At 40.2% G+C, this 13,389-nt stretch overlaps 1 protein-coding gene across 17 annotated transcripts in view; it reads right to left on the bottom strand.

Annotated features, from left to right (window-relative positions):
• SFI1 (SFI1 centrin binding protein) overlaps nucleotides 1-13,389 on the bottom strand; it is a 98,272-nt gene that overhangs the window by 77,375 nt on the left and 7,508 nt on the right. For 15 of the 17 annotated variants that reach the window (XM_058531822.1, XM_058531825.1, XM_058531820.1 and 12 more), the window contains one exon: nucleotides 8,004-8,132. In XM_058531822.1, coding sequence (XP_058387805.1) covers nucleotides 8,004-8,101 — 98 coding nt within the window. In that variant the 5' untranslated portion in view covers nucleotides 8,102-8,132. Of the gene's footprint in view, nucleotides 1-8,003; nucleotides 8,133-13,389 lie in introns of those variants that run through there. The other 2 variants (XM_058531826.1, XM_058531838.1) reach the window with 2 other exon arrangements.

Raw genomic sequence — 13,389 nt, 5'->3', positions numbered from 1 at the left:
CAACATCCCTTATGACTATAAACACAAAAATCCTCAAAAGATATTAGCAAACCAAATCCAACATATAAAAACCATATAACAAATACCATGACCAAGTGGGATTTATCCTAGGAATGTTAGGATAGCTTAACATCTGAAAATCAATTAATGTAATATACCCTATTAATAGAAGAAAGGATAAAAACCATACGATCATTTCAATAGACACAGAAAAACCGTTTGACAAAATCCAACACAGTCATTATAAAAACTCCCAAGGGTCCCAAAGAAAACAGATGACATATTAAAAATAGGATAATTTGAGAAGTGACATCAGCATCATGGCAGAGTGAGCTTTCCCGTAAACTCTTCCCCTGATAAGATACAACAAAAGAGACATTCACAGACAAACAAGGGACTCGCACACAGCACAAAGGGACATCGGAAAAACCCACACTGCCACACATCTGAGAGTGGACGTGCTGGGGTCCCTGGAGGAAGCGGGGAGAGGTAAGGAGAAATCGTCTCCCTCCCCATCAGATCAGTGATTTGGGTCTGCGCGGCTCCAAGAGAGGGAGGAAGGGTGGCACTCTGCGGGGAAACCGTAGCTCTTCAGGCTCTCTCAGCCAGCGGGAAACTCCCACACAGAGGATTCAGCACTGCTGCAGGGGTACCATAAACATTTGAGCACCCCAGGAGAGTGGATAACAAGGGGCGAGCGAGAAGCGCCTCCCCACCAGGGACCCAGCGGGCAAAAGAGAGAGCACTTCCCTCCCGCATGCCCGACACTGCAGCTCAGCCGATCAGTCAGAGCAGCCCGGGCAGAGCGTGGGCAGCCCGCAGCAGCGGAGCAGCCCAGGCAGAGCACGGGCAGAGCACAGGTGGCCCGTGGCAGCGCAGGATGCTCAGATTACACAGCCCTTGACCCCCACACGGTAAGGCAGGTGGAAACTGCAACCAGATATTTCCAGGATGAGGAAAAACAAAGCCAATACAGCAACCACAATGCAAAAGTACATTAAATCGTCAGACCAGAAGGAAAATGACAAGCACCCAGAAATCAACCCTGAAGGCATAGAAATCCATAACCTAAACGACAGAGAATTCAAAATAGCTATCATAAAAAAGCTCAACAAAATAAAGATAAACAATTCAACGAGATAAGAAATTTCTTCACAAAAGAGATTGAAATCATAAAGAAAAACCAATCAGTATTGATGGAGATTAAGAACACAGTGGAGGAGATAAAGGAGAAGGTGGAATCTTTAAAGAACAGAGCTGACAATATGGAGGAAAGAATTAGCATTACAGAGGATAGGAATACAGGTATGCTGCAGATGGAGGAGGAGAGAGAACTAAGACTAAAAAGAAATGAAAAATGTCTCCAAGAAATATCTGACTCAATTAGGAAATGTAACATAAGAATTATATGTATTCTTAAGGGAGAAGAGAGGGAAAGAGGAACAGACAGCCTATTCAAGGAAATAATAGCTGAGAACTTCCCAAATCTGGGGAAGGAGCAGGAAATACCAGTAAGTGAAGCCAGTAGGTCGCCTAAATACGTCAACAGGCAAAGGCCCACTCCAAGGCATATAGTAGTAAAGCTGGCTAAAGTCAACGACAAAGAAACAATATTAAGGGCTGCTAGACAAAAACAAAAAATAATGTACAAAGGAACTCCCATCAGGCTCTCAGAAACTTTACAGGATAGGAGAGACTGGAATGATATATTCAAAATACTGAAAGACAAAAACTTTCAGCCAAGAATACTCTATCCAGCAAAAAATATGCTTCAAATATGATGGAGAAATAATAACTTTCCCAGATAAACAAAAGCTACGGGAGTTCATGGCCACGAGACCCCCACTACAAGAAATGCTCAAGAAGGCCCTCAAGCCTGAAAAAAAGAAGTGAAAGGGAATACAAAGCTTGGAGCAAGGAGAAAAATAGATAGACAAAATCAGAAAAACAGCAGATCTTTACCGGAATAGGTTAGCAACCACTTAAATACCAAAATCAAAGATCAAAGGAAGGAAATCACCAAAAATAAATATAACCTCATCACTTTAAACACACACCCACAACACAAGATAGAATAAGTTGTGACAAGAATAACTTAGAAGAGGAAGAGGAAAGCAATAGAATTGACTTAGTATAAGGAAATAAGAGGCCACCAGATAATGGACTATCTCATACACAAGATTTTTTATACAAACCTCAAGGTAACCACTAAACAAATAATCAGAACAAAAACACATATGATAAATAAAGAGAAAACTAAAAGAGTCATAAGACAGAAGGACCAAACAATTGGCAGTCCAAAACACATGGGACAAGAAACAAAGGAAATGCAAAAGAACCGGAAAATAAGTGATAAAACAGCAACATTAAGCCCTCATATATCAATAATTACTCTAAATGTAAATGGATAGAACTCTCCAATCAAAAGACACCAAGTGGCAGGATGGATTAAAAAGCAAGACTCAACAATATGCTGCCTCCAGGAAACACATCTCGGTTCTAAAGACAAGCACAGGCTCAGAGTGAAAGGATGGAAGACAATACTCCAAGCTAATGGCAAACAAAAGAAAGCAGGTGTTGCCATGCTCAGACAAAGTAGACTTCAAGATAAAACGTTAATAGAGACAAAGAGGGGCAATATATAATGATAAAACAGACACTCCACCAAGAAGACATATCAATTATAAATATATATGCACCCAACATAGGAGCACCAAAGTACATAAAGCAACTATTAACAAACCTAAAAGGAAATATTAAGAACAACACAATAATAGTAGGGGATCTTAATACCCCACTTACATCAATGGATAGATCATCCAGACAAAAAGTCAACAGAGAAACAGTGGACTTAAATGAAAAACTGGACGAGATAGACCTAGTAGACATATACAAAGCACTCCATCCAAAAACAGCTGACTACACATTCTTCTCAAGCACACATATGGATATATTGGGATAGACCATATGTTGGGAAACAAGGCAAGTTTCAATAAATTTAAGAAGACTGAAATCATAATAAGCATCTTTGCAAACCATAATGCTATGAAACTGGAAATCAACTACAAGAAAAAAACTGAGAAAGTGACAAAGATGTGGAGATTAAACAACATGCTACTGAACAACCAATGGATCACTGATGAAATTAAAGGAGAAATCAAAAAATATCTGGAAAGAAACAAAAATGAAAATATGCCGTATCAACTCATATGGGATGCAGCAAAAGCGGTCCTGAGAGGGAAATTCATAGCAATACAGGCCCACCTTAAGAATCAAGAAAAAGCCCAAATAAGTAACCTTAAACTACACCTAACAGAACTAGAAAAAGAAGAACAAACAAAGCCCAAAGTCAGCAGAAGGAGAGAAATAATAAAAATTAGAGCAGAAATAAATGAAATTGAGACCAAAAAAACAGTAGCAAGGATAAATGAAACAAAGAGTTGGTTCTTTGAGAAGGATAAACAAAATTGACAAACCCTTAGCCAGACTTACTAAGAAAAAAAGAGAAAAAGCTCAAATAAATAAAATTAGAAATGAAAGAGGAGAAATTACAACAGATACCACGGAAATACAAAGGATTATAAGAGAACACTGTGAGAAACCATATGCCAACAAATTGGGCAATCTAGAAGAAATGGATAAATTCTTAGACTCATATAACCTCCCAAAACTGAACCAAGAAGAAACAGAGAATCTGAATAGACCAATCACAAGTAAAGAGATTGAAATAGTAATCAAAAACCTCCCAAAAAATAAAAGTCCAGGACCAGATGGCTTCTCCAGTGAATTTTACCAAACATTCAAAGATTTAATACCCATCCTTCTCAAACTATTCCAAAAAATAGAGGAAGATGGAACACTTCCTAACTCATTCTATGAGGCCAACATCACCCTGATACCAAAGCCAGACAAAGACAATACAAAGAAGGAAAATTACAGGCCAATATCGCCGATGAACATAGATGCAAAAATCCTCAACAAAATATTGGCAAACCAAATACAGCAATACATTAAAAAGATCATACACCATAATCAAGTGGGATTTATACCAGGGACACAGGGATGGTTCAACATCCACAAATCAATCAACGTGACAGACCACATCAACAAAACAAAGAATAAAAACCACATGGTCATCTCAATAGATGCAGAGAAGGCATCTGACAAGATACAACATCCATTTATGATAAAAACTCGCAACAAAATGGGTATAGAAGGAAAGTACCTCAACATAATAAAGGCTATCTATGACAAACCCACAGCCAACATCATACTCAGCAGGGACAGTCTGAAAGCCATTCCTCTGAGAACAGGAACAAGACAAGGCTGCCTACTCTCACCACTGTTATTCAATATAGTACTGGAGGTTTTGGGCACAACAATTAGGCAAGAAAAAAGAATAAAAGGAATCCAAATAGCCAACAAAGAAGTGAAACTCTCACTATCTGCAGACAACATGATTTTATATATAGAAAACCCTGAAGAATCCATTGGAAAACTATTAGAAATAATCAACAACTACAGCAAAGTTGCAGGTACAAAATCAACCTACAAAAATCAGTTGCATTTCTGTATGCTAATAATGAACTAACAGAGAGCTTAAAAAGATAATACCATTTATAATGGCATCAAAAAGAATAAAATATCTAGGAATAAATCTTTCCAAGGAGGTTAAAGACCTATACAATGAAAACTACAAGACATTTTTGAAAGAAATCTATGATGACATAAAGAAATGGAAAGATACCCCATGCACATGGATTGGAAGAATAAACATAGTTAAAATGTCTATATTACCTAAAGCAATCTACAGATTCAATGCAATCCCAATCAGAATTCCAATGACGTTCTTCATGGAAATAGAAAAAAGAATACTAAAATTCATATGGGGCAACAAAAGACCCTGAATAGCTAAAGCAATCCTAAGAAAAAAGAACAAAGCTGGAGGCATCACAATCTCTGACTTCAAAACATACTACAAAGCAATAGTAATCAAAACAGATGGTACTAGTACAAAAACAGACACACAGATCAATGAACAGAATTGAAAGACCAGAAATAAAACCACAGGTATACGGACAGCTAATTTTCGACAAAGGAGCTAAGAACATACAATGGAGAAAGGAAAGTCTCTTCAATAAATGGTGTTGGGAAAACGGGACAGCCACATGCAAAAGAATGAAAATGGTACATATGCTATCGCCATTCACAAAAACGTAACTCAAAATGGATCAAAGACCTGAAGGTGAGACCTGAAACTATAAAACTCATAGAAGAAAATATAGGCAACATACTGACATTGGTCATAAAGGAATCTTTTCAGATGCCATGCCTGCTTGGACTAGGGAAACTAAAGAAAAATAAGCAAGTGGGACTTCATCAGATTAAAGAGCTTCTACAAGACAAATGAAACCAGGATCAAAATGAATAGGCAACCCACCAGCTGGGAGAAAATACTTGCAAAACATATATCTGACAAGGGGTTAATCTCCAAAATATATAAAGAACTCACACAACTGAACAACAAAAAAACAAACAACCCAATCAAAAAATGGGCAGAGGAAATGAACAGACACTTCTCCAAGGAAGATATACAGATGGCCAATAGGCATATGAAAAGATGTTCAACATCATTAATCATCATGGAAATGCAAATCAAAGCAACACTGAGATATCACCTCACACCCGTTAGAATGGCTATAATCACCAAGATAAAAAACAACAAATGTTGGAGAGGATGTGGAGAAACAAGAACTCTCATTACACAGCTGGTGAGAATGCAAACTGGTGCAGCCTCTATGGAAAACGGTATGGAGATTCCTCAAAAAATTAAAAATAGAAATACCCTATGATCCAGCTATGCCACTACTGGGAATCTATCCAACAAACCTGAAATCAACAATCCAAAGAGGCTTATGCACCACTATGTTCACTGCAGCATTATTCACTATAGCCAAGAAGTGGAAGCAACCCAAGTGTCCCTCGACTGATGATTGGATAAAGATGTGGTATATACAAACAATGGAATACTACTCAGCTATAAAAAAAAGACAAAATCGTCCCATTTGCAACACGGATGGACCTGGAGGGTATTATGTTAAGTGAAATAAGCCAGAAAGAGAAAGACAAACACTGTATGATCTCACTCATATGTGGAATATAAACCAATACATGGACAGATAGAACTGTATTGTGGTTACCAGGGGCAATGGGGGTGGGGGGTGGGCACAAGGGGTGAAGGGAGACATGTATATGGTGATTCACAAAAATGTACAATGAAAATTTCACAATGTTATAAACTATTAAGACATCAATAAAATAAAATAGGATAATTTGAGGATGGCGTATGTACAAAGGTGTGGGTGTAGAGGAACCACAAGGGACAATGCAGGAGCCTGACCTAGTAGAAGTTAAGCTGGTACCACCTCTAGGCCCAAAGGCCTAAGGGGAGGGAATAACTACCAGGATCCAGAAGGAGAGTCAAATAGAGTCTGCTGCCATATGAGGTGCTATGAGCTTCAGTGAAGGGACACAGACAACCCAAGACATCTTGCAAGGAGGGAGCCAAGGGAATATGTCTAGCCTCACTCTCCTCCCTCCCTCCTTTCTCCTGCCAGGGCTCCTCCTTGGCCAAACCCAACAGGAAGCCCTGGATGCCAATGAATGGAGATCAGATCTGGAGGGTTCAATTGAAGATATCCAGCACAAAGAGGTAATTCCCTAGCTCATGTACTTTGGAAGAATTCTGAACCAGAGCCTTGAGGACTAGCAATGGTGTCTCAAGATTGTTAGGTCTTCCTGCTTCTCTCAATGTGCTGACCTGCCTTTCTCCTCTAGCACAGGCTCCCTATTGCCTCTGCATGGTGGAGATTGCAACTGCTGTCACAGCAACCTCAGCATTAGGTGGGCCTCTCTCTCTCAATGGTTGTTTCAGTTTAGAGACAAACCTCTGATTAGCCCTATGAGGTCACACACCCACCCCTGAACCAAACACGACTGGCCAGCTCCAAGTCATATGCCCACCCCTGTGAATCTGAAGTTTGTTAGTAAACCGCAGTCTCTTTCTTGTAAATTCCTTCCTTTTGCCTAGGCTAGCCAGATTTGGATTCTGCTATTTGGAATCAAAAGAACCTTTATGCAGGCTGAAAGCAACCATGATCAAAAGTAGGGGAAAGACACAATAGCCAGCTAGCCTTGATATTATAACTTCTAACCTCAGGATAATCATCCTCATTCCTGCTCAAAATCAAAATTTTAGTGACAGATATTTCCACATACTCAAAATGGTCTTTTTTTTCTGTTTTTTGTGAAGAAGATTAGCCCTGAGCTAACATCTCTTGCTACTCCTCCTCTTTCTGCTGAGGAAGACTGGCTCTGGGCTAACATCTGCGCCTGTCTTCCTCTACTTTATATGTGGGACGCCTGCCACAGCATGGCTTGATGAGTGGTGTGTAGGTCCTCACCTGGGATCTGAATCTGCCAACCCCAGGTCACCAAAGCAGAGCCCATGAGCTTAACCACTACACCACTGGGCCGGCCCCCTCAAAATGGTTTTTTTTTTTTTTTTTATAATTTTTGTTTATTTATTTTATCCCCCAAAGCCCCAGTAGATAGTTGTATGTCATAGCTGCACATCCTTCTAGTTGCTGTATGTGGGACGCGGCCTCAGCACGGCCAGAGAAGCGGTGCGTCTGTGCGCGCTCGGGATCCGAACCCCGGGCCACCAGCAGCAGAGCACGCGCACTTAACCGCCAAGCCACAGGGCCGGCCCTCAAAATGGTTTTTGACTGTAACATAAGGTATGAAATGTGCATTATACTCTATACTCTAGATGAGAAACCCAAAACATCAACAAAAATCCTTACCCAAACTTCCTATCTCACCATTCATGATTTAGGAAAAAATTACTTTTTTATTATTTATTATTTTTACACACAAAGTGTTCACAGGCTTTTATATGGACTATAATTTCAGTTATTTTTTTGTCAAGTCCCATCACTCACCTGGAGTCAACCTTTCTCTCCATTCTCTGCTTAATCCCTTTTTGATGGAAATTCAACCAGTGGCATGATATACTCTTCTTAGTGAGCAGACTCTTCATGAATCAAAAAGTTTTTTATCTTCCCTTCTAACTATAAGAAAAAGGAGAATAAGATAGAGAGTAAATTATATGAAGCCACATTTATAAACAGCTACATGCCAGCTCCTAGTCTCCAGCCCCTCCTTCTTAATTCAACACTAGATGAATGTGGGGAGTCTCTGATTTAAAATATCCTTTAGGGAGGGGCCGGCGCGGTGGCGCAAGTGGTTAAGTGCTCACGCTCCGCTGCAGCGGCCTGGGGTTCACCAGTTCGGATCCCGGGCACACACCGATGCACAGCTTGTTAAGCCATGCTCTGGCAGCGTCCCATATAAAGTAGAGGAAGATGGGCACGGATGTTAGCCCAGAGCCAGTCTTCCTCAGCAAAAAAGAGGAGGACTGGCATTGGATGTTAGCTCAGGGCTGGTCCTTCTCACAAAGAAAAAAATAATAAATAAAATAAAATATTCTTTAGGGGCCAGCCCAGTGGCTCAGCAGTTAAATGTGTGCACTCTGCCTTGGCAGCCCAGGGTTTGCCAGTTCGGATCCTGGGCGCACACCGACGCACTGCCTGTCAAGCCATGCTGTGGTGGTGTGCCATATAAAGTTGAGGAAGATGGGCATGGATGTTAGTCCAGGGCTAGTCTTCCTCAGCAAAAAAAAAAAAAGGAGGATTGGCATTGGATGTTAGCTCAGGGCTGACCTTCCTCACCAAAAAAAAAAAAAAATTCTTTAATTGTATTTTTTTTAAGTTACTTTTTTTTTTGCTGAAGACTCGCCCTGAGCTAACATCTGTTTCCAATCTTCCTCTTTTTGCCTGAGGAAGATTTGCCCTAAGCTAGCATCTGTGCCAATCTTCCTCTATTTTGTATGTGGGTCACCACCACGGCATGGCCGCCGACAAGTGGTGTAGGTCCATGCCTGGGAACCGAACCTGGGCCGCTGAAGTGGAGCACGCCGAACTTAACCACTTGGACACAGGGCGAGCCCCAAAAAGTTATTTTCTAAGAAAACAAACTGAGAGGAGAATGAGCCACACTCAAAATGTTATGACTGGCACATTCTTCCTGTCCAGGTGATGCTCTAAGGCCTTAAACTTCCCTTCACAGGAACACTGGTAGCAGGCAAGATTTCTTATTTTTTCCCTAGATTAATTTTTATGGTTGTCAATGTTACCTATAAGAATCTTCAGGCAGTTTTTGATCAGTAGTAGATTACTATGTACAGTTTTCATTTTCATTTGGTGATAATCTCTACCAATAATATTCATTATGAACTGAATAAATAACATAGTTTTTATTTATTTCCTAGTGCAAAGAATAGCAATGTTGTGGGTTGAATTGTGTCCCCCAAAAAGATATGCTGAAGTCCTAACCCCTGGTACCTATAAATGTGACCTTATGTGGAAATAGACTCTTTGCAGATATAATTAAGATGTAAGTTAAGATGAAGTCATACTGGAATAGAGTGGGCCCTCAACCCAACATGACTGGTGTCTCTACAAAAAGAGGAGAAGAGACACAGGGACAGATACACAGAGAGAGGAGAATGCTATGTGGACACAGACACACAGGGAGAACAGCATGTGATGATGAAAGCAGAAATGGGAGCGATGTGTCTACAAGTCAAGGAATACCAAGGACTGCTGGCAACATCAGAAGCTAAGAGAAAGGCATGGAACAGATCCTCCCCCAGAGGCTTCAGAAAAAACGATGGCCCTGTCGACATCTTGATTTCAGACTTCTAGCCTCTAGAACTATCAGACAATAAATTTCTGTTGTTTTAAGCCACCCAGTTTGTGGCATTTTGTCACAGCAGCCTTTGGAAACTAATACAAGTAGTAAGACAAAGGAGTAAGATTTAAGTACATGGTGGAGGAAAGCTAACAGAGTGGACATGTCCTATCTTGAGTAACTGTGATGCATTCAGAAATGAGACATTCATTCTAAAAGAATGAAATCACCCTTTATAATCAAGGTCTCCCTTATAATCAAGGTCAGATATTTCAATGAAATCAGACAAGGAATTAGCCAGAAAAGAGAGTTTATCTATATAAAACAAATAGTCCTTTTTGAGATGAAACCTACATCCTAGTCTTTCCAGTACCACACTCCAAACAACAAAGGTCACCATTAGTGACTATTTCTGTAAATAAATTGAAGAATGATTCAGACAGGGATTTTTGGTGAAATACTGCTATAATAAATGGGTCACTGCCTTGGGTTTATGTCTTGTTACAATGATTCTATGGAATGTGATCTGTGGGCAAAGACTCCTTTTTTTTTTTTTGTGAGGGAGATCCGCCCTGAGCTAACATCCGTGCTAATCCTCCTCTTTTTGCTGAGGAAGACCGGCTCTGAGCTCACATCTATTGCCAATCCTCCTCCTTTTTTTTCTTCCCCAAAGCCCCAGTAGATAGTTGTATGTCATAGTTGCACATCCTTCTAGTTGCTGTATGTGGGACGCGGCCTCAGCATGAGGCAGTGCGTTGGTGCGCGCCTGGCATCCGAACCACAGGCCGCCAATAGCGGAGCGTACGCACTTAACCGCTAAGCCACTGGGCCGGCCCAAAGACTCCCTTTTGTTATATGCTCTGTGCCAACATTCTAACTACTTGCACATATCTGCCTTCCCCACTAGAATATAAATTCCACGAAAACAGGAGCCATATCTGACCTTCTCATCACTATATCTCCAGCATCTAAAACAATGTCTGGAACCTAACAGGTGATATATATAAATACTGGAAAGACTAGGACATAGGTTTCATCTCAGTAAGGATGTGTGTGAATATGAGCTTGCTTCTGAGTTGGAATACACATAATGATAACCAAATATAAAAGCCCAAGAAAAACAGAGATTATTAGGTGTGGGCTCCCAGCTATACCTATGGATTGACCTCCTAAGATGACAATAAAGGATAAAAGGGTACAAACCATAAGGTCCAAGAGATGGGAGAAGAAATCACAGGAAATGAAAGATTTCCACAAATTTTTGCAACAAGAAAGTAGAAGGAGGAAAATAACTGACCTAACAGATTTGAGGAAGTGAAAACCTATGGAGTGGGATACCAAAGAGAAGCATGCCAACAGAATCCCAGAAGAGCTCAGAACTAGAAGGAACAAGGAATGCCTCCTAGAATTGAAGCCACAGGCCACAAATGAGGGGATTGAATGGAAGGCCATATGGTGAGCATTTGGAACCCCCGGTCTCCTCCCCAACTCTGCCAGGCAGGGTATCTAGCTCCCTCCCCCGAAAGATGCTTCTAGAATTCTGGCAGCTACACTGGTACCTCCCAGTCAGGAGACTGGAAGAGTCTTCTCAGAAGAAGCTAAGAAGTAACAGACCTCCAGATTCTGACACCCGTGCCCACTTCCATCAATGAAAAAGCAGGCTTGCTCCCAGAGAGAAGCTCACATGCCTACAAGTCCTGCTCTGACCCTGGGAGCTTCCAATTAATTTCTCAGTTGCTGACACTTAAGTATGAACGGACAGTCAAGAATCACAAGACATTTGGAAATGACCTCCAATAAGAAAGAAAGAGACCAAAACAAACAAAGAAAGGAATCTGAGGAAGTGCCACCACCTGTGATGTATTCCTGCCAAAAACTTAAATCTAAGTGTTATCAAGCCTCATCTAGAACTAAGTACCAACCTACAAAAATACAGGGGACAATAAAAATGACTTTGCAATCAGCAAAATCAACGATGTAGGAAACTTTACAGGACAAACAACCCAGTTCCTTCAACAAACTGCAAAGGAAAGAAGAGAAAGCTTATACATCAACAGAGACTTAAGATGTATATCAAATACAACGTATGGACTTTGATTCTGGATCTTGATTTTAACAAACTCACTACAAATCAACTATCAAACAAAAAACATGAAACAAGCAGGGAAATTTAAACTTTAAATTTTTTTAAACTTAAAAATGTTTTAATGAGTTATTATCACTAATTTTTTGTTGTGACAGTGGTGTTGCTTGTTCCTTTAAAAGGACACCTTATCGTTTACAGACTATACAGAAAAATTTACAGGTAAAATATGATAAATTTGAGCACCAAAGTAATTAAGGATAGTAATAAATTATAACACATTAAATAAAATGGGAATCTATGAGTTCAGGCTGATAATAAAGAAATAAACTGAAAGACAGATAAATGTGTGAGAAGGGAGGGCTCATCCTTACACAGAACGCCCACTGAGAAATGTGGAGGAAGCCGTAGAGTTGGAAAACCCCCATCTTGAACCATCATGGAGAAAATGATTAAAAAAGGGGTGGGGGGCTAAAAAGTGGTAAATGTAGATAAAGGTATATGGGAGTTCTCTGTATCATTCTTGCAACTTCTCTGTAAGAGTTGATTATCATTTCAAAGTAAAAATTAAAACAAAAATAATCCAGTTGGGACAGAGTGGGCAGAGGTACGGATGAAACAAGATAGTTTATGAGTTGATAATTTTTGAAACTGGGTAATGGGTACACATTACATGTGCTTGAAGTTTTTCATAACAAAATGTTTTTTAAAATTCTGGAGGAAACAAGGAGAATACGGGGAACAGAAGAAAAACAAAACCAACAACATAGTTGTTAGATATGTGAGGACAGTTATCCTCAGAGAGATAAGAGAACATATAGTATACTCATAGAATAAACTGAGGATATTATTTAAAAGAAAATAAAAGAAGAACAAAAAACAGATAGGAGAGCCAAAACATTAGAAAGTAGCTGATAAAGTTGAAGAAATGTCCCAGAAATAGCAAGGGGGGAAAAATGACAAAAAGAAATAAAAAGTTAAAAAATCAGAGGCTCAATCCAGGAGATCAGATATACAACTAGCAGGAATTCCAGAAAGAGAGATAAGAGAATGAAAGAGGAATAAATTAGCAAAGAAATAAGAAGAAAGTTTCTCAAAACTGAAGGATGCAAATCCTCAGATGAGAGGTCCTGCACCAAGGCCAAATGTCAGGGTAGATCACTCTTTCCAACATGCAAGGAAAAAAAGCTTAAGGTGTCCCTTTCTTGAGAAGTTACAGGAAAACTGGACATTGTCAAAATTAAAAACATTTGTGCAGGGCTGGCCCGGTGGCGCAAGTGGTTAAGTGCGCGCGCTCCGCTGCGATAGCCCAGGGTTCGCCAGTTTGGATCCCCGGCGCATACCGACACACGGCTTGTCAAGCCATGCTGTGGCGGTGTCCCATATAAAGTGGAGGAAGATGGGCAGGGATGTTAGCCCAGGACCAGTCTTCCTCAGCAAAAAAGAGGAGGATTGGCAGATGTTTGCTCAGGGCGGATCTTCCTCACACAAAA

The sequence above is a fragment of the Diceros bicornis genome, chromosome 35, assembly GCF_020826845.1.
Source record: "Diceros bicornis minor isolate mBicDic1 chromosome 35, mDicBic1.mat.cur, whole genome shotgun sequence".
Lineage (NCBI taxonomy): Eukaryota > Metazoa > Chordata > Mammalia > Perissodactyla > Rhinocerotidae > Diceros > Diceros bicornis.
This window is presented reverse-complemented; position numbering and strand designations above follow the sequence as displayed.